We start from the raw sequence: 19,711 nt of genomic DNA on the forward strand, positions 1-19,711 counted from the left end.
GTGCATACACACACACACACACACACACACACACACACACACACACACACACACACACACACACACACACACACACACACACACACACACACACACACACTATAAACACTTACAAGCCAATCCTGGGCACACATAGCACTCTTACGTGAAACCCAAACATCAAGCCAGGCAAGACTAATGGGTTTTCAGGAGAACCAGATTATGAGGCAGGCGGGAATCTTTCACCACATGAGTGTTTCCGTAGGGAAAGCCCAGGTGGCACGTCGTCATTCTCCATGCAAGTCCATGCCTGCACAGCTGGCCATGTATCGCCTCAGTACCACATACAGGTTAAGGCTGGCCGGTCATTCCTTAAGCATTACTGCGACTTTACACAGACAGAACAAGTGACCGCCGGCCCCTGCAGACATAACTCAACACACTCCACACGCCAAGACTAATCACTCTATGCATGCACAGAAATCCATGACAAATGATAAAATGTGTGTGTGTGTGTGTGTGTGTGTGTGTGTGTGTGTGTGTGTGTGTGTGTGTGTGTGGGTGTGTGTGTGTGTGTGTAAGTGTTTGTCCTCAGCGATTAACATTCTCCAGGTAATCTTGTGACCAAGGCCATTTTTCGGCGCTTTGAGGGGCACCACCCAGCTCTCAACCTTGACCCTGAGGGGGTAAAGTCTTGAGTCCCCCAGAGGAAACACTGCTCGTACATCAACAGGGAAGGAGGCCCCGTGCTGCGCGAGACGAACGGCAAGAACAGTGGCTGTTATTCTCAGGAGCAATTTGAGTTTGAGCCTCAAAACAACTTACATGTTCTCGCCAAATAAAAGAAAAAGAGAAGAAAACCTCCAGATAAACACTGTAACCACAAATTCAATAAATAAAACCAGAGCTTTGCTTGAAAGCACTGAAAATTGAATTTTCCACTTTGCATGCAGCAGCTCTACAAAGATCAAACCTCTTATTATACACACCAGTGAGGTGATAACTCTTGATATAACACATATTTTCATAATAGCACATGGGTGTGAGATAGAGCAGCAGGAAGTGTGGACAGCTTTGATCCTCCCAAGGTTAGTTTTTACTAACAGTTTCCAAAGTTTGGACTCAAATATGTAAAAGAGCTTTTAGTGCAGACAGTAATGCTGCTTCCTCTGCCGGGAACCTTCAGAAATTGGATCTGAAATAGCATAAGTTGGACTCTGTCTGTGATTTCCATAATTGCTGCAGGAACTCTGTGATCTGTCCTCCGTCTGCCCATGTTTTGGTTGTTTCGTGTATGAAATCTTCAGTTTTATGAGAAATGTTATGATTCTGTAGCATATCTTGATTTTTAAGCTGTGTACTGCCCTTCATCTGTTACTGAGTGTTAATACTGACTATCTTAACAAAAATAGAGGAACATTATTCAATTTAAAAGAGTCTTTCATGGAGAGATAAACAGTTAGACATTGTGGGAAACTACACTTATCGCTTTGTTGTTTCTCCTTATCTCACTTAAGGGATAAAAATAAGCTACTTTTTCCTTTGAAGGAAGATTACAGTTTTAAAAGAGAGAGAATTAAGAAATGACAGATGTGGTGAGTGAGAAGAAAAGGCAGAACTGGATGAAAAGAAACATGAAAGAAAGGGAAACTCTCGCACCCAGGAGCAGATATAATCAGACTTTAACAAGCACAGGTACCTGTTTCTTGTACCGAGGCAGGTACTTTAGCTTGTTAAAGTAAAAAAGCAAAAAGAGAACAGAGCTCTTTCAATGAATCGACTGGGTTGTGTATGTGTGTGTGTGTGTGTGTGTGTGTGTGTGTGTGTGTGTGTGTGTGTGTGTGTGTGTGTGTGTGTGTGTGTGTGTGTGTGTGTGTGTGTGTGTGTGTTTGTGTATGTGCTTGGATCCTGAAAAAAAAAACATCTGGGACTGTTCGTCACTTTATGAAAACAACAGCAAGCGTGGCAGGATCTGCACACAGTTATTAGAGCTGACGGGTGTTGCTCTGTGCTGAGAGTCATAATCATATATTTCCTCCTGTGTAATAACGCCTGTGTGATGACAGACTGTGATTAGATCATCTGACTCTCGCTGCAGCCGCCTGAAACCACGGGAGAGAAAACACAACACAGACTCCGCAGGTATCAGCTGTAGGATCGAAAGCGATCAGAGTTTTGTGTGTGCTTCAGGTATTATTTTTAAGGTAAAGTATTATGTTTACTAACGAGTGAAAGACAGGAGCAATGAAGTCAGATGTTATTCAACAATGTTCATTTTAAACCGTGAATTCATTTGAATGTGTCTTAAAATAACACATTATTATGGAATTGTTTATCTCACACTTACCAAATGTAGTTTCCTTTATGGAGACTGTGTACTTCATGACAGATAGTGTCATATTTAAAGTGCTTTCTCAGCCTTGAGCAGTCTATAGGGGGAGCGTTGAAGTGCTAAAATGAATGGCTATAAAAAGAATCAATTATCATAAATCAATGTGAACAGAATGTGTTGGGTCTTTCGGAAAATAATCAGGAAAAAAACACATATCTTTGGGTTCTTTTGTCAATTTTTTGGGACATTTTATGGCTTATACAATTAATATTGGTTTTAAAAAGTCATCAGCCGATAAAGAAAATAATGATTAATTACAGACTGTATGAAATCCTGTTACACTTGCTCAATGCAATCATTGTAGGTGACTCATGTGAACAGATCAACATGTTGAAATCCCCCTCTTCCATTTCCATTGGAAATTACAGCCTTGTGTTGACTGGAATCGATCGTAAGAGGCCATGTGGTGAACGGCTACCTACATCTTTCTTGAATCCACATGCTTCTGATCTCGCCTCATTTGCTGTCACAGAAGAACGCACTGTTAGTGATTTCTGGCAAATATTTACTCTGAGGTGGACAGGAAGAGGAGTCAGGGCGAGAGGGAATGCTTAAAGAATCAACAAAATCAAAAACTTAAGAAAGAAAGAAGAGGAGTAAATCTTTCTGTGAAATATCGGTCATGAGCTGCTGTGTCTCTTCACTTTTTTTTCAAGCGGCTTCTTCTCATATTCCACCTTTTCTCCCCTCTCCCTCTGACGGAATAACTTCTCCTCTTGTTACACTCTCTCTCTCTCTCACACACCATTTCCCCTGAATGCTATGACACAAGCTCCCCTCCCACACACAGTCATCCTTACCAGCCTTCATCTCCATTTCTTCTTTACCTCCTCACCTTTTCTTTCCCCTCACCCTTTAGCTTGTCCTCTCACTAATTTTCTAAAAACAGTACCCTCTTTCACTACTACTTAACTGCGTCACTTCCTTCTTTCCAACACACACACACGCGCACACACGCACACACACGCGCACACACGCGCACACACACACAATCTCACACACACGCACACACACACACACACACACACACACACACACACACACACACACACACACACACACACACACACACACACACACACACACACACACACACACACACACAATCTTCCCCTTTTGCCCTCCTCATTTCCTCTGTCCCTCTCTTGGTTCCCCTCTTGCTTCTATGCAACAGTAAAAACACACATACACACAGCCAATCGCACTTGTGTGTGGGCCTCAGGCGCTGTGTGTTATGACAAACACACCTAATAGATAATAGGATGTGTCACACTCAGTCTGGCTCAATCGCACACACACACACACACACACACTCACACATTTATACAGTACATACATGCCTGGACAAAGTCCCGCATTCATCAGCACTTAAACCTACATTTAAACAGTGAAAAGGACATATAAAAATCTGAAAGCCTGCAGGAGCAAACAAGGCTAAAGCAGAGGCTAACGTTGGGTAAATATGTAACCCAATGAGTCAGGCTGAGCCGTCACAGGACTGCTATTAGCGGTGCTGGCACACGCAGGGCGGCTATAATGCCAGCTACTAAATCTCTTTTAACATGGAGACTATCACACAGAGCCCTGCAGAGACAAAGAGGAAGAAAAAAAGAGGGATCAAAGAGAACAAGAAAGCCTGCCAAATTATCTAAAGAGAGCAAAGTCAAGAGGCCACGAGTGCCAACCTGGACCCAAATTCAAGTGTCTACTTCCCATCCATGAGAGCCAGTTGTGGAAATAGCATGAGAGTTCGAAACGAGAGCGTGTGTGTGTGGTATTTAAGTTCAATCTTATCATCTCCTACTAAGCTCTCACTCAAGACAGACCTGCTATAAGTGGTCCACTGGAATAACATAACTTGTCCCTCTGGGTATTTTTATCAGATCTTAAAAATGGATCAGTCTCCTTCCGTTTATTTCATCCGTCGTCCCTCCATCACTCACAACCGATATCTCACATGGTTTATCGATGTCCATGAAACTCAAGGCGGAGAGATACTTTCTCACCACTGAATTTTCAAGAAGCAGACTGGGAAGCTCGAGATATCTGTCACATTTTTTTGCATTCCTGTATTACATAAGCCTTGGTATTTTACCAAACAATACTTTTTTGATACCCATGTATGTTAACATAAACATGTTGAATGCAGGTGTACAATTATTTTGTCTTCAAAACCAATATCATGCATAGCATTGTTATCAGTTATTTCACTACAAAAATGTCCAACGAAAATGCTCCAGTTGCAGCTGTGACATTGTTCTATCTGCTCATGAACGCTGAAGTCTGTGACTTTCAACATGTTGTTGCTCTCTCAGGGTAAAGAATTGATTGATTGTTTTTTGCTTTTTTATTGCACAGATGATGGAAAGTCTTATGAAAGCCTGATGTTAATTTGAAACAGCTAGAGCAAAAAGGTGGAAAATGTGAACGGTATTCAAATGTGAGCAGCTGATTTAGATTAAGATATGACAAATGTATCACAAGTGTCAGGAGGTGCTGCTAAAAAAGTTCTGTTTTCTATGCTTTTAAATATTCCACCGTACCAATAAATACACAATATCACAACATATGAAATTAAGGACATCTAAATAGATCTCTATAAAGAGTTATGTGGTTACAAACCTCTTTATATAAGATACTCTCTCTCAATCTCATTTAATTGAGTGAAATCAAGCGTGGCATTCCTGTCTCAGTGAAACTTGAGTAAATGCAAGGTCAACCTCTGTTTATCACCTGAGTTTTGAGGATGAGTTGGCCTGTCTGACATGAACGACCTGTCTGGGTCTCGAACACGTACGCACAAGTTTCTTCTGATAATGCTCGCACTGAGAGGTATGGAGAAGGTCGCAACCCCAATCATCCCTGCAGGCCCCGAGCCAAACAGGACATTACATTGATTTACACTGACACACACAGGTTTGCATGCAAGCAGATTTTGGCCCATACAGTAGTTATACTCACACGCATGTGCAATCAGTTGAAAAGACATGTGTATAGCTTCACAACGGAGGGGTGCAGTCTGGTTGCGACCCAGAATACACACATGCCTTGAAGCAGTTGCAGTCAGTTTCCAACCGAATGCTCCAAGACAACTGGCTAGTGTTGAAGCTGGGGAATGATCTACCTATCAAATACACTCTGCTGACCTTCAACTTACCGTCCGCCTAACTGCTTCTTTCAACACACGGCATGCATATAAATCACGCATGACTGCAGGATGAATAAAGTAGAGATGATCAGGGGACACGCAATGAGGAGCTGCTATGAACGTGATTAATAAAAGGGTGTGGAATAACTGAGATATTTGAGATATTTTCTGAGGTTTAGGGGTAAAGATCTTACCTGCGAGAAGCACCTGCGGTACTCCTTCTCTGGCCCAGAGCACCTGAACACCTGAGCTCCTCTTCCTCCATCCCTGCCCAACTCCCCCCCCATGTGTGGGATGTGGGGGTGCTGAAGTGGGTAGACGTCGCCTGTGGGTGGGAAACCTGGGTGGAGCTCCCTGTCTCGGTGAATGGAGCTGGAGCGGTGGAGAGGAGGGGAAAAAGGTGGGGCAACCGCATGGGAATTTGGGCGAGAGAGAGGAGGGATGGGAGGAGGAGGCGCGGTGACGGAGAGCCAATCGAAGCGTTGGCGGTTGGGAATCAGAGATGGTGATGAAGAGCGAGAAAAGGGATAGGGGGGTGGGACTCTTGCCCTTCTGTGCTCTGTATTGGTTTGTGGCGGTCTGTTAACGTGGCGGTGTGGGTGACCAGTTGTGGTCTTTGTGGGAAACTCCTCCACCGCAAGCGCCTTTGTGCCCTCCTCCTCCTGACGCCTCCCCGCCTGCCTATCTTCTCTATCACTCCCAGTCTCCTCTTCCTCTTTTTTGTTATTTTCTGCCTCATCTTCATTGAGCCCAGGTGTTGCTTCAACATCGGTGCCGTTAACAGTGTGGCGAGCCTGCCGGTTTTGACGATGCAGAGGAAGAGAGAACGGGACCCTGCCGTACCCAAACTGACCTGGACGGATCGCAGAAGATCTTCGAGTCGAAAAAGAAACAGGAAGTTATAAAAGATAAACAGAAAGAACGAGAGGCAGTGACAAAGACAAGGGAAACGGGAAAACGGGATACATTTGAGTCACAGTTCATGTTAGCTGTACAACATAATCATGTCTGACATTTAACCAGCGGGCAGAGCAACGCAGTGCCTGGTGGTATGACAAAATCCAGAACTAATGATGTAATAACACAGCAGATACCAGTTATGGGCATAACTCCAACTCCGACCACTCCAAATATCATAACAAACCCTCTCTAATGCCTAAGCAATGTCATCACTTTAACTAATGACCTCAGAATTAATCCTAAGCAAGTGCTTCGAATGGTACTTTGAGGAATTATATTTTGGTGTTTGTTTATATGTCAACGATGTGTAACATTTTCCAGAGATTACAGGTTCTCAACAAGGTCAATGTTACTTTTATTGCCAGCAAGGCAAATCTCACTTCCTGTGTGCAATAGTCATTTTCGTGGAAAAGACAAACTCAGCAAAGAACATGTGAAAGCTTCTGTAAACTGGATTGACTCAGTGTTTTTTCTTGACCTTTAAACTTTAAAACAAGACTAAACAAAATATAAGAAAAGTTTGAAAATTATTCTTGAGGCCGACATAAACTGGAGTTAAAACATTGGATATTGACATTTTCTCCTGGACATTTAATTAGGACCAGAATATATTAGTAAGAGTTGCGTTGAAAAATGTACTTATATCGGTGATCTCTCACTCACCTCCTCGAGGTTAAACCCTCCCGATTAGCGACAGACCTTCTGCTCCCTACAGCCCTCGCTGTATTGGTCGGCCTCCTGATGGTGCGTGCTGGTTGGTTGTAGCCCTGTGATGGAGCGTGGTACGGCGATCGGTAAACTGAAACATGCTCTTGATTGGTTGGAGAGAATTCTGGCTGGTAAAAAGGAGGGTTTGGATTGGCCCGACCTGGTACAGGAGCTCCTCCTCCTCCTCCTTCTCCTCCTCTTCCTCCTACTCCTGCTCCTTCTCCTCCTGCTGCTCCATTGGTATTCCGATACAGAGACAGTCCTGGGTTTTGATTGGTGGGGATCGACGGGGCGTGATAAGGCTGTCGTTGCCCTGGGTAACGAGGAGGGTAGTAGGGGTGCACAGGTGAGATGACTGGACCACCGAGGCCCCCGGGCAAATAGCCTGCCCAGTTAGGTGGAGAGTGGGAGAGCGGAGGGTTGTGTTGAGGTGGAGGAGGTAAACACGTCCTGCTCCTCTGGGATATGCCCACCCCGCATGTCTGAGAGCAGCCAGACCACTCTGCCCAGTCAGACCACACCCCCTCCACAGGCTCCGCCTCAAACACCTGTCGGGACTGTCTGCCAGCCACCTGAGACAAAGACACACACACACACACACACACACACACACACACACACACACACACACACACACACACACACACACACACACACACACACACACACACACACACACACACACACACACACACACACACACACACACACACACAATTTATTATTCAGACTTTTATTTTTGATTCAAAGGTTAAATATTATCATTGTCTTTCTTTGTTCAAACGAAAGTCTAAATCAAAAGTTAGTCAGATACTAAAAAAAATGTATATCATAGAGACATATCTAATTAAGAATTAGGAAATAGAAAATATTTAACTTTTTTTTTTTAAATGTTGCTTGGTACGACTGAAATTAAATATTGGTTTTATTCCTGTCACTTGACCAATGACCAAAGATCATTGTTCGCTGTTATAAAAACATCTCTGTTGAGTTGAGTAAAACAATTAGAAAAACAGTACTCAGTTGTACATTTGTACCCTTTAAAAATGGTAAGGTTGCATGAACACACAAGTCAGCCCAAAGAAGTTTGCTGGCTCAAAAAGTTCTTAAATTGAATTTAAAGTGCTCCACAACTGACTGTAACCGAACCCTTCTGTAAAAATGTTAAACTGCAAGCCTTGGCAATATTTTAAAGAAGTACTTAACTTAACAAAAACTGTGCCACTGCAAAATACAACATTTCTGGAGGGACTTATTTCTTCACAGGAACTCAGTCCGATGATGAGCTGAGTCTCGTGAGTTTCCTTCCTCTGAGGCCAAAATATAAATCCTCAGCCTCAGTCACCTGCCAGCAGCTTATGAATTTATTGGAGCTGGTGTCATATGCATGCACTTTAGAAACGACAAAAGTGGGGCTGATCTGCTTGTTCATGTGTTTGTATTGATAATATGTGTAAGAGCATTTACAAGGGTGCCAGGGCAGGCTTTGAGCTGTCCCCCAGTGGCGGAGATAAATGTTTCTGCTCTCATTTCATAACTGAATCACTGGCCCGGTTGGCAGGCCGGCAAACGTGAGAGCTGAACAAAAGTTTCCATTCAGAAAGAAACCATAGCACAAATCTTCCCTCCACTTCTCCCTTTGTAAGTGTGTACATATTTGTGTACAAGGGCAGGAATATGCAAGTAAACATACTGTACAAACTGTTGGTGGAGAGAGGGGGCAGGTGTAATAGGCCACACTTGTTTTTTGGTACACCAATATTGTTTTATCCATATTAAGAGATCTGAGGTAAACTGGCAGGAGTGTGGGAGGAAAGGGAAAGAGAAAGGGGTGAAACAGATGAGGGGGGTGAGGCAGGCAGGCCTAATGACTATGAGTATGTATGTGTGTGTGTGTGTGTGTGTGTGTGTGTGTGTGTGTGTGTGTGTGTGTGTGTGTGTGTGTGTGTGTGTGTGTGTGTGTGTGTGTGTGTGTGTGTGTGTGTGTGTGTGTGTGTCTGGAGAGGAGGTGTGGTTTGTTGTAATGAGTGACATCAAACACACAGCTGCCACATAACTGGGACCATTAATGAGCTCCGTGCAGTGACCCTGCAGCAGCCACCGCTGACCTCTGCAGCTACTGGTTAAACTCCTGTCACACTGTACCGCCTGAACCAGGCAGCAGTGGGGCTGTGATTCTGCCCCCTCTGTTATTACATGTTTTAAAACAAATATTGTACTACTGTGGGCTCTCTCCAGCCATTGGCCCCTTCAAATGATCTGTTTTAAATTCTGTCATAAGCCAATACCTACATTTCCACATGTATATTAAGCTCTTGTTTATGACATTCTTTCACACCATACTGGCAGTGAAGAAGTCCAGTCTTTAACTGGTTTCCAAAGGAAGAAAAATGCACCGTTTTTTTCTGTGTTAAGAACAACTGTGTTGTCAGAAAGACTTGTTTTGGCTGAACAGAATTGTTCCACTTGGCGGCAGCTCAAACAAATTGTTCTTCATTAATATACCATCACCTTATCATCAGTTTTTCTTTTACAAACCTCAGTTTGTTGTATCTACACAACCCAACAACTAAGCATCAAGACTGTCATTCATTTGGAGTAATATTTATGGTGACCTGGTACATGTCAGTCTGTTATTCACTCTCTTTTAGCTCTGTTTTTGGTCTCCACCAACTCAGATCCTGAGCTGCTAAACACTCCACTTTGTTCATAAGCTACTAACAAACTGTGTCTTCTGTTTTGTGCTGGGCATAAAGAGAACATTGAGTTTTCTCGTCAGCCCGCTGTGGCCTAACACATCGCTGTTAGTGAACCACAACAATAAAGCTGTCGGCTAAACAAGATGAAACTCACTATAACGGTCCATAAAAACAAGCAGAGTTGAGGATTCAGATGATAATTATATCTTACAACATTTTTCATGTTTTTGAATTATCACTTTTAATTAAAAAAAACAATAACCTCAATAAACTATTTAACAACATAAACAGATCATGAGGAAAACGCATCCTGCTATTTTTGTTTGTGTTTACTCATGAAAAGAGGTTATCTATAAGAAAAACTCCAAAGTTCAGAAACTGATATGTTGATTCAGCAGTCTGAGTCATATCGAGAGGTTTTCTTCTAAAGTTGTTTTCTCTCTAAGCTGTGGAGGGATGCTGACACAAAGAGGGAATTTAACACTTGCTAACTTCATTGACTAACTGGTAAAGCTATAGGTGAGTTTCGGCCGGACTTTGGCTTTTTTGTAAGAGACAAGACTATGGATTTCGTCTCCGCTCTCAATTTTGTTCAATTTATTCAAGAAAAATGGAGCAGGTTTTGTTAAAGCACATGCGTCATCAGTGGTCTGCAACCTATCTTGCACATCTCACCCCTATCTCTCTCCCGCATTTTCAGTCTGCCTCTTTACTATTTAATAAATGAGAGAACACCAAATAACTACAGTAAGATGATCTCTTTGCAGCAAAAATTGCAGTGTCCTATATAACCCGCTCAGAGTACATATGGAGGAGTCAGGATTTATGTCATGACAACTTGTGAATTGTTACTTTAATTGTCCCTTTCCCACCTGTTCCATGATGCTGTTGTCAGTAGATCTTCACTTTGATTGAGCTAATGACTCACCTTTCTCTTGGCAGCCTTGGTCACGGAGGTCGTGACCACCACAAAGCCCCACAGCACATAGAGCCTGCAGGGATGAAAAATGGAGGGTACAAAAGGTGACAGATGTACAGGATTTCAAACCTGTAGGTTGAATAGGTTCTTTTTATAGAGGACATCATTTTTCCGTGACATAAATGTGAATCTGGTATATGCTGTGCGACCTCACAGAGACGTTCATTGTTCTCTGTCCAATGGTCATCAACTCTCTTACACATTTACTCCAAATGTACCTTTAATTAAACATCAGAAACGTGTTGACTGAACACCCTATCATATGTTCCAGTGACCTAACTGCACTTAAGCAACCAATTATGCCACTTTCTTTCCCACTACAGGTGGCGTGATGTCTGGCGGGGGTGAACAAAAGTTTCTTTTTCCCTTCAGTGTTCACAGGCAAACATCTCAATCAATCTGGGGAAGCCTGTGAGGCGCTAACAAACTAATGGGTTTGAACAGCTAGTATGTTTTCCCTCTGCATGCCTCTTTCCGGGATTGTACACACACTTAAAATGTGGCTTTAACATACACACACAAAACAACCACAGTTTAATGAGTCACAACATCCAAGATCATCTTTTACTGTGAGGTACTTTTTATTTGATGTTCAAAGTATGTGGTTTATGGTGTGGGGTAATGTTAGATGTCTCCTTTAATTTTGAGTTAGTGGCCTTAACTTGGAAATAAACTACTTTAGAAATCATGACCAACTGTTGCAGTGCGCGTGAGAAAGTAGTTTTCCTCCTAACATCGATTTTTGAAGACTTTTATTTTATAGTTTTAAAGAAATTCAGTGTCCGTTCATACTTGTGGTTTATCACAACAGTCTCCATAAAACATCAGAGACAAGTGCACTGGAAACAAGTGTAATAACATCTATTGATTTGCCAAGAAAGCAGCCTGAACATGATACTAATCGACTCGCTAAGATGGACAATTCAGCGCTCACCACGAGAACCAAACCATCACCACAATCACCAGTCCGCAGGCCACATCTAGTCAGAGCAATTGGTCCCTTCTTCCCAATGTGGTGCACCGCCGTGGTCTCTGGAAACTTCTCATACCCCAAACTACATAACTACCCCAAAAAACACAGACAAAGGTCCCGCACAGTCCGGCACAACAGAGCCGCTCAGGCCGAAGTAACGACCCCCTACCCGGGTCCACGTTTCCCTGGCCGCTACAGTGGCACATTGTAGAATAAACTCAGAGACAAGGGGACAAGGGGAAAGAGAGAGGCAGAAAGAGATATGCATCAAGGGGGAAAACTCGCATAAAATCCGCCCCGAGGAGAAATAATCTAACCTTAAACCAGGTGCCTTCGGGTACATTCCTATCATATAGTAAGCACATCGCCCAGTGCGCAACAAGAAGTCGCGCGTAAAAGCCAAAACGTCGCAACAAAACATATTTATTATAAAAGAGTTATTCAAAGTTCCTCCTATGAGGATGCAAACCCCATCATGTGGAGTTGTGTACAAGCGGACTGAGACGCAGCAGGTTGCAACTTTAAAAAGTCAAAGTTTTACCTGAATAGTAAACCGAGCCGCATGCTCCTCCAAGAGTCTCCTACAGAAGTTCTCACTCCGCGATTAATCACCGCAATAGAATATCAGTCCAGGTTTAGTGATCGGTTTATGGTCCGTCTCGGTCCGAGCAGTCCTGAAAGAAATGTGATGAAGTCCTGCGAGGGCTTCTTCAGCTTTCTCTCTCACTTTGTCCCCTTCCTCCTGTCACAGTCACTCCCGGTGATTTTAGGAGTGGGAAGGGTTGTGTGTGGGTTTTTTTTTTCTCTCTTTCAGTCCGTTCACTCGACAACTTTTTTTTAGTCCTTATTATAAACTGGTGTGACGCCTGGCAGCCAGGGGGCCAGGGGGAGAGAGAGGAGGGAGACAGGAGACACAAAATGGACAGATTACACAACTCTCTGTCTCTCTTTCACTCACATAGACCATACACTCCCAGTGCCCCTCTCTCTCTCTCTCTCTCTCTCACACACACACACACACACACACACACACACACACACACACACACACACACACACACACACACACACACACACACACACACACACACACACACACACACACACACACACACACACACCTCTATGGTCCCTGACTAAGCTATAATAACTCTCAGAGCCGCTTTCTTAGTTGCACAATCCAGCATAAGAATGCTACATTGTACTAGGTCACACTGATCAGTAGAAATGATCTACTCATTGTCAGAAACAGCCCTGAGCTGGCAGCATCTGCACTAGTGAAGTACAAAGCTTTACTGGCTTAACATTGTGCCAAAACAAACATTAATTGTTCTATAACAAAGTAAAAAAATCAATGTGGAAAGTTGAAAAGTATTTTTTATATATTCCGCATGAATGAAATATGGCTGTTGACTCAAAGGCAGCATGTAGTTGCTGTTCAAAAGATATTTTTAATGATATAAATATGGCTGTGTTTTCTCATAACTGTTTAATCACATAAGTGCACCCGAGAGACAAGTCACTTTTGAGCAGGAATGATGACTCTGTATGTGTTTGTGTGCGTGTGTGTGGGCTGGGAACTCTTCTTGGATGCGGTCTGAAGCAGAAGTGAAAACCGTCTGATGCCAACTTGTTTACAACATATTTATTCGGTTGAAATCCACCAACCTTTCCAGTCAGTCAGGATCGTTTTCAAAAAAATAACATGTTGACCAATCACATCCCACAGGAGACAGTGGGGGGTAAAAAAAGAGTGACACAGAGGTGGAGCGGAAAAAAAGCAAAGTTCTCCTTGGGATAAACAGCTTAACACATTTTTTCAAGTGAACGATAAGTTGTGTATCTGGTTGAGAGATTTCGGTTGTAATGTTAGGTAGGGTTTTATGCAGAGGTGTATGCATGACAAATAATTAAAAAATGCATGATCTTCATGCAGAACAAACAAAGAGAAGACCATTGAGATGATCAGTGAAGACAACAGAGGATGAAGAAAGAAAGCAACGGACAGAAAGAAGTCCATGAGAGTATAAGAGATGATATATTGGTTGATGCGGGAAAATGACATTGTGTGATATTTGAACATTGTTTACAACCAGAGATCACTGCCTGATATGTCAAAATGAGTATTTCCCACCCTGCTGCCATTAAGAAGAAAGGCGAGATGTTGGGAATATGAGAGTGGCGGATGAGTAAAAGGGAGGGCGGGTTCGCAGTTAGTTATGGTCAAACGCATATTAACACACCCAGGGGTTGAGACGTCCCAGGGCCAAGCTGCTGCTGCTTTTCTTGGAAAGGCATCCTACAACATGGATGCAGCGATGGTGACGGAGATTAGTGACTTCAAAGCCCGCAGCGATCCAATTTAGGACTTAAACCACATTACAAAGCGGGCTTATGATCTGATCCGTCAAAATAAAACAAGCTAATGTTAAAGGCGTATCAGGAATGACGATGGTGGATTCCAGAAGTTAATGCACATGCATAGACACATATGCAGTATGCTGGGTGTGTTTGTGTGAGATTAGTGAAATGGATATCTCTGTACTTTTAAGCAGCATGTCTATCAGTAACTACAATTAGCCAGAGGTCATTGCCATGGCCACCATTGGCCCATGACCACTTATAACCCTCTGCTCCACTCCTACCTCCCTCTCTCTCTGGATCCCTGAGAAGCAATAACTGATGTGTTGGCCTGCTGACACGCAACACCAACCACAAAATCCTGATTATCAAAATGTCTGTATCATACGTGTGCGTGTGTGTGTGTGTGTGTGTGTGTGTGTGTGTGTGTGTGTGTGTGTGTGTGTGTGTGTGTGTGTGTGTGTGTGTGTGTGTGTGTGTGTGTGTGTGTGTGTGTCCATGTAGCCGCAGATCTGTTTTGTGTCTCGGATGACCGATCTGAGTAATTGCAGTGCAGATCAGAGTAGCCAGGCCCTATGGGAGTGATACATCACTAGTAAACTCCTTGCATGTACACACACCCTGCCTCCAGAAAACACACTCACGCCCCGGCCTCAGGTCCGGACACAGTAGGCCCGCAACCCTTTCACTGTTAAAGTTAATGAGGCCTCCAGGCTTCTGCAGACCAGCAGAGGGTCAGGGCAGCTCTGCAGGCTGTGAGGACAGCAGTGGGACTTAAATAGGTCAAACAGAGGGGAAGAGTATAAGGACCTGTGTGATGGTTATTATTAACTATTTTCAGACCACTGGACCCAGTCATCCTTGTTCATGTACATTTTTCCCTGTAATGATGACAGAAAAACTCAGTTTAGAATCACTTGAAAGGAGTCAGGGCTGAAACATGCGTCAACAGACATGTATGTTATCGTCTTTGTGTGGGAGAGGGTGCAGTTTGTCTGTCGGTCAACCTCTTTGGTCCAGACTATTTCAACAACCCTGAGATGGATTGCCATGCGATGTTGTTTAAAGAAACTGTTCATGGTCTCTAAGGGATAGAGCTAACCCCCTTTGGAATCCCCTAACTATTCCTCCAGTACCACCAGTAGGAATACAGTTTAGTTTTTTTTTTAAATATATTCGCAATTTTTTTATGTTTTGTCAGGATTGGCACAGACATTCAGGAGGTCCTATTGGATCCTAAGGACTTAAGTAACCCCTGAATTTTCCTTTAACCCTTCCAAAATGCCAAAGTCTTCACATATCTAGTAAAAAAAACAGGACAGGCAAACATTTGGACAGTTCAGTTGGATATTTCTGGCCCAAACACGCTCTTTCTGTATCTGTATATCCTAACGGGTACAGTTTGAAACATTTACAAAGCTTACTTTTTACTTGTTCTTACGATTGGTGTAATGTTTATCATTTCTTTCTCTCTAGAAGCAGACTTCAAACAGGAATTGGATCACCAATGCACAACATATTGTTGGGATTTGGCAGGGCTGTGGGTCAGCTACTCTGCCAGTCTTTACCGACCTACAGTATATCTATAGTCAAATCTACAATCCAGCGCATCAAATCATGTATCAAGTGGCTGCATTCGCATTGGAGTGGCGCCAAAATGAGAGCAAAACAAAGAACCAGAAAAGTGAAAGAACAATGATGGATCATTTCTAAATTTAGGTTTTAAAGGGGTTTTCCTTTAACAGAGATCTCTTTATGCTTCTGTGTAGTCTGGTTTTGTAAATGTGGCAGCCAGGTTGGAGCACATATGAACATAGCATGAAAGCGTTTTAGCACATACCTTCATAAATGTCTTGACACTTTGCCTGTGCATGTTATTAGACTGGCAGATGTAAAAATATATTCAAGGCTTAAGGCAGTAGCATGTTATTCAACACACAGCACACGAAGGTGACCCATAACCATTTGGACAGTGTGAAATCCAAACACTGATGTCTGTGATGCCTCCTCACTCACCAGAGAGTCCTGACCCAACAGTAGAGACAGCCTGAGAAGCCTGGAGTCGACGAGAGAGGGAGACTGACAGACGGCGACACAATGGAAATGAAAAGAAAGGCAGTAGCAGAAAGGGGATGAAAGGCGAATGTGAGAGAAAGAGGTAATGGCAGATTAGACGGGAACAGAGCAAGTGTAAAGGAGAGGGGAAGAGAAAGAAGGCAGGAAGGGGGAGAGATTTGTCAGGCTCAGATGGAGTCAATATTTGCTCCATTCCACCAGTCCTGTGCCAGGGCCCAGATCAAAGCAGGGCGTGTGTGCTCTGGAAGGGCACAGAGAGCCAGAGAAGAAAACGGCTGACATCTTTACAGTCTCGTCTGAATGTTGGTGAGAAAACCAAGAGAGATGCCTTTTCACTAAAAGTATTTCACTTTAAAGTTTTGTGAGAATGAAAGCAAGGGCCCCTGGTGGACCTCAGGTAGGAAGATCGGTAAGGATGACAATAAAAAGAAAAGGGAAACCTAGAGGTAAAGAAGTGGTTGAGGGGAGAACTCTAATGAGGAATTACAGTCTTCATTGGCGAGACGAGGACATGTGAGAGAGAGCGAGAGAGGTCAGCTCAATCGGACACTAATTGGCTGATGAAACTGCTGAAATAACCATGTTCCAATTATTCACACAAAGAGCAATTGTGCCCATTCAGAGAGGCCACTGGGCCACGTATGTACACATAACAACAACAAACAACAGGATCTATGTCTGTGTGAACAGGCATGTAAGATACAGTTTGGCACAGTGCAGCAGAGTTTGGCATCAGACACGCCGCCCACAAGAGATCTGGAAGGCTGCAGCTGGGTAATAAGTGCTTTGGTATGTTTATGGTCCAATGCCTATGGACTACTGTGTTGTATCACAACCTGTATTTCAATGACCTGCTGCTGATGGTGAATTCCTGACATGTACTTCAACACTTCATACTGTGACGAATAAAAGTTGTGTTTAACTTTAAGAATTCCGAAAGGACAGAGACTCTGGATTTGAGGTGTTATTTGTTTGGAGGTCATAAATCAATGTGAAAAACCATTTACATTTTTGACCTGATGAAAAGGGCAGGAAATGCATCGTCCCTTCTCAAATATATAAACTGAAAAATGAAGTCATTTTGGAAGCAATTAACTCAGCTGGGAAGTTATTTAAATCCATCCACAGAGGGACATGAACATCTGTAATAAACAAAGCAATACATTTGAAATATCAGTCAAGACAAAATTGGTGGTTTGGTTGGAACAACCGACCCAATGCACAGAGAAATGCAGCTTGCATGGCTAAAGAAGGTCTAAATGTTCCAGCCTCTTAAAATGCATTAATCCTATCAAAATTATTGGTTCAAAAAGACAAACTAACAAATTCTTCTCTGCCTTTTTATTTATGCACATAAACCTCAGCCAGATTAACTAGCTGTGGCAGCCCCAGGGCAGAAATGTACCATGAGTCCCAGCCGCTGTTGTGTGAAGGGGCCCGAATTTCTACACAACAGAGACCCAAGGCTGGATAATAATGAAGGACTCTGAGAGAGGCCCCTATCACTTCAGTTGATACTGTGCCTGAATGGTGCATATTCCCACACAAATTAGCATTTAATCAAGTTACAAAATGACAAATGAAACAAGGTGCATTAGTGAAGTTACGGGGGTGCCTCTGCATTTGGGGCCCTGTAGCAGTGGACTGGCTTGCTTGAGTTGTAATCAAACCTCAATGGACATACTTCTTCCTAAATATTATCTGTGCTCTGAATGGTATGCGATAGCTATACAGTCTAGAAGATTAAAAAATGCAAAGAAATAACACGTACAGAGAAAATATTGTTTAAAAGAATATTTCAATATTTGGGAAATATGCTTTTTGCTTATGAGCAGATCCCTCTATGTAAAAATAGCTTCTGTGAAATTCGCCACTTTTATGCTTTGGTTTTTGAAGGATTGTTGAAAAGGACATTTATCTTTGTATGTGAGATTTAGTGGACAGAGCAAACCGGGCTAGCTGATTACAGTCTTTATGATAAGCTAGTATAGGAAGAAGCTAGCTGTTGATTTAATGGACAGAAATCAGAGTAGCACTGATCATCTCATCAAAATCTTGCCAAAAATTAGCTTGTTTTCCAAAATCTTGGACAATTAACTTAATTTACAAGGCCATCAGATTAAGTTAGAATATCTTAAAATAAGTAACTATTTAGTTTGTCTATTGGTAATCTAAACAACTTCATACTTAATATCAAGAGGCATACACATTGTTGGTTACACTGCTGTTCTGTCAAATGGATACACATCAATTGGAAATAAATAATAATACATAGAAATCAAACACAGAATGCATTTCATGAAAAAGCCCTGCTACAATTTCAACCTGAGCCACATCTACGTCAAGGACTTGGCCGTGCACTCAGCCCCCCTCTCCTCCACCATGCTTGAACCTTGTACGAACTGACCGGTCGGTCTCTCCTACCTACGGTCAGGTTTAAGTTACTGTACCCTTGACAAGCAGGAATCCTGAAAACAACTTGAGGTCAACACCAGAGGTCAGCCTCTCCTCCTCTTACTCCCCAAGGCCTTACATGTATCGCCACAACCAACGGAAACAGAGGAAAGGGGCTAAAGTTCATCCAACAGGCTCTGGATATACTACTGCTCAGTAGATCTGGGAAGGGAGGAATTTCTAAATTAACACAATTTACTGGCTTTAATTAAAGCTAGAGCATAGTTGGAAAAGATCTAGTTAGCAAATCATCTAATATTTATTCCATAACTAAACTAAACCACATTATGTTGATTCCTTCATATCCAAAATGTTCTTTTCTAGCTCTCAGTTTTCATTTTTGAACTAGTTTACTTGAATCTTGGAAGTGTCTGAGCCTGGATGCATGTCAAGCCCACAGGTATTCTGTCAGCACGATGATTTTTGAGTCTGCCTTGTTTTTTTTGCATCCTGTAAGATTCAAAACACAAGCAGCAGTGTGGGATATCAGAGCAGGGGCGTCTTTCACATGGGTTGGCACATAGTCATGTAAGCAAATTCAAAACTGATGCTTGCCTCCGGAGTCTTTCCCTTCTCCTCCCCCTCATACAAAATGTAAGAATTTACAGTGAGTTGCAGCTGGAGTAGAATAGCAACTGTAAATATTTGTAAATGTAAGGAGGGGTTGGTTTATTCTCCTTGCTTACTAAACAGGCATGAGTCAACATGATCTCTGACCTTTTCCTGAACCCATTTACTCCTCCCTCCTGAGAGCGATTCAACAGGTTGGCTAGAACAATAAACCAAATGCCTCTTTCGCACAGAGACTTTCTTTCTGTGGCCTCTGTCTGCTCTCTCTTCTCTCTAGGTATCCCACTCTGATGAGAGCAGAGCATAGCAGACATACTTTGGAGCGGACGGAGGCCAGGCCGAGACTGTACACTACTGTGCTGAGTTATGAGCTATCTGTGTGTCTCAGGGAGTGTGACTTCCCCGGCCTGGC

General features: G+C 42.9%; 1 protein-coding gene across 1 annotated transcript in view; it reads right to left on the minus strand.

Annotated features, from left to right (window-relative positions):
• The window catches only part of adamtsl4 (ADAMTS-like 4), a 33,514-nt gene extending 20,831 nt beyond the window's left edge, over positions 1-12,683 (minus strand). The window contains exons 1-4 of the mRNA XM_063879464.1: positions 12,380-12,683; positions 10,815-10,878; positions 7,143-7,759; positions 5,714-6,392 (exon numbers count right to left, since the gene is read on the minus strand). Of these exons, the coding sequence (XP_063735534.1) occupies positions 5,714-6,392; positions 7,143-7,759; positions 10,815-10,878; positions 12,380-12,402 (1,383 nt within the window). The 5' untranslated portion in view covers positions 12,403-12,683. The remainder of the gene's footprint in view (positions 1-5,713; positions 6,393-7,142; positions 7,760-10,814; positions 10,879-12,379) is intronic.
• Positions 12,684-19,711: the final 7,028 nt, after the last annotated feature.

Source organism: Eleginops maclovinus, chromosome 3 (genome assembly GCF_036324505.1).
Source record: "Eleginops maclovinus isolate JMC-PN-2008 ecotype Puerto Natales chromosome 3, JC_Emac_rtc_rv5, whole genome shotgun sequence".
Taxonomy (NCBI): Eukaryota; Metazoa; Chordata; class Actinopteri; order Perciformes; family Eleginopidae; genus Eleginops; species Eleginops maclovinus.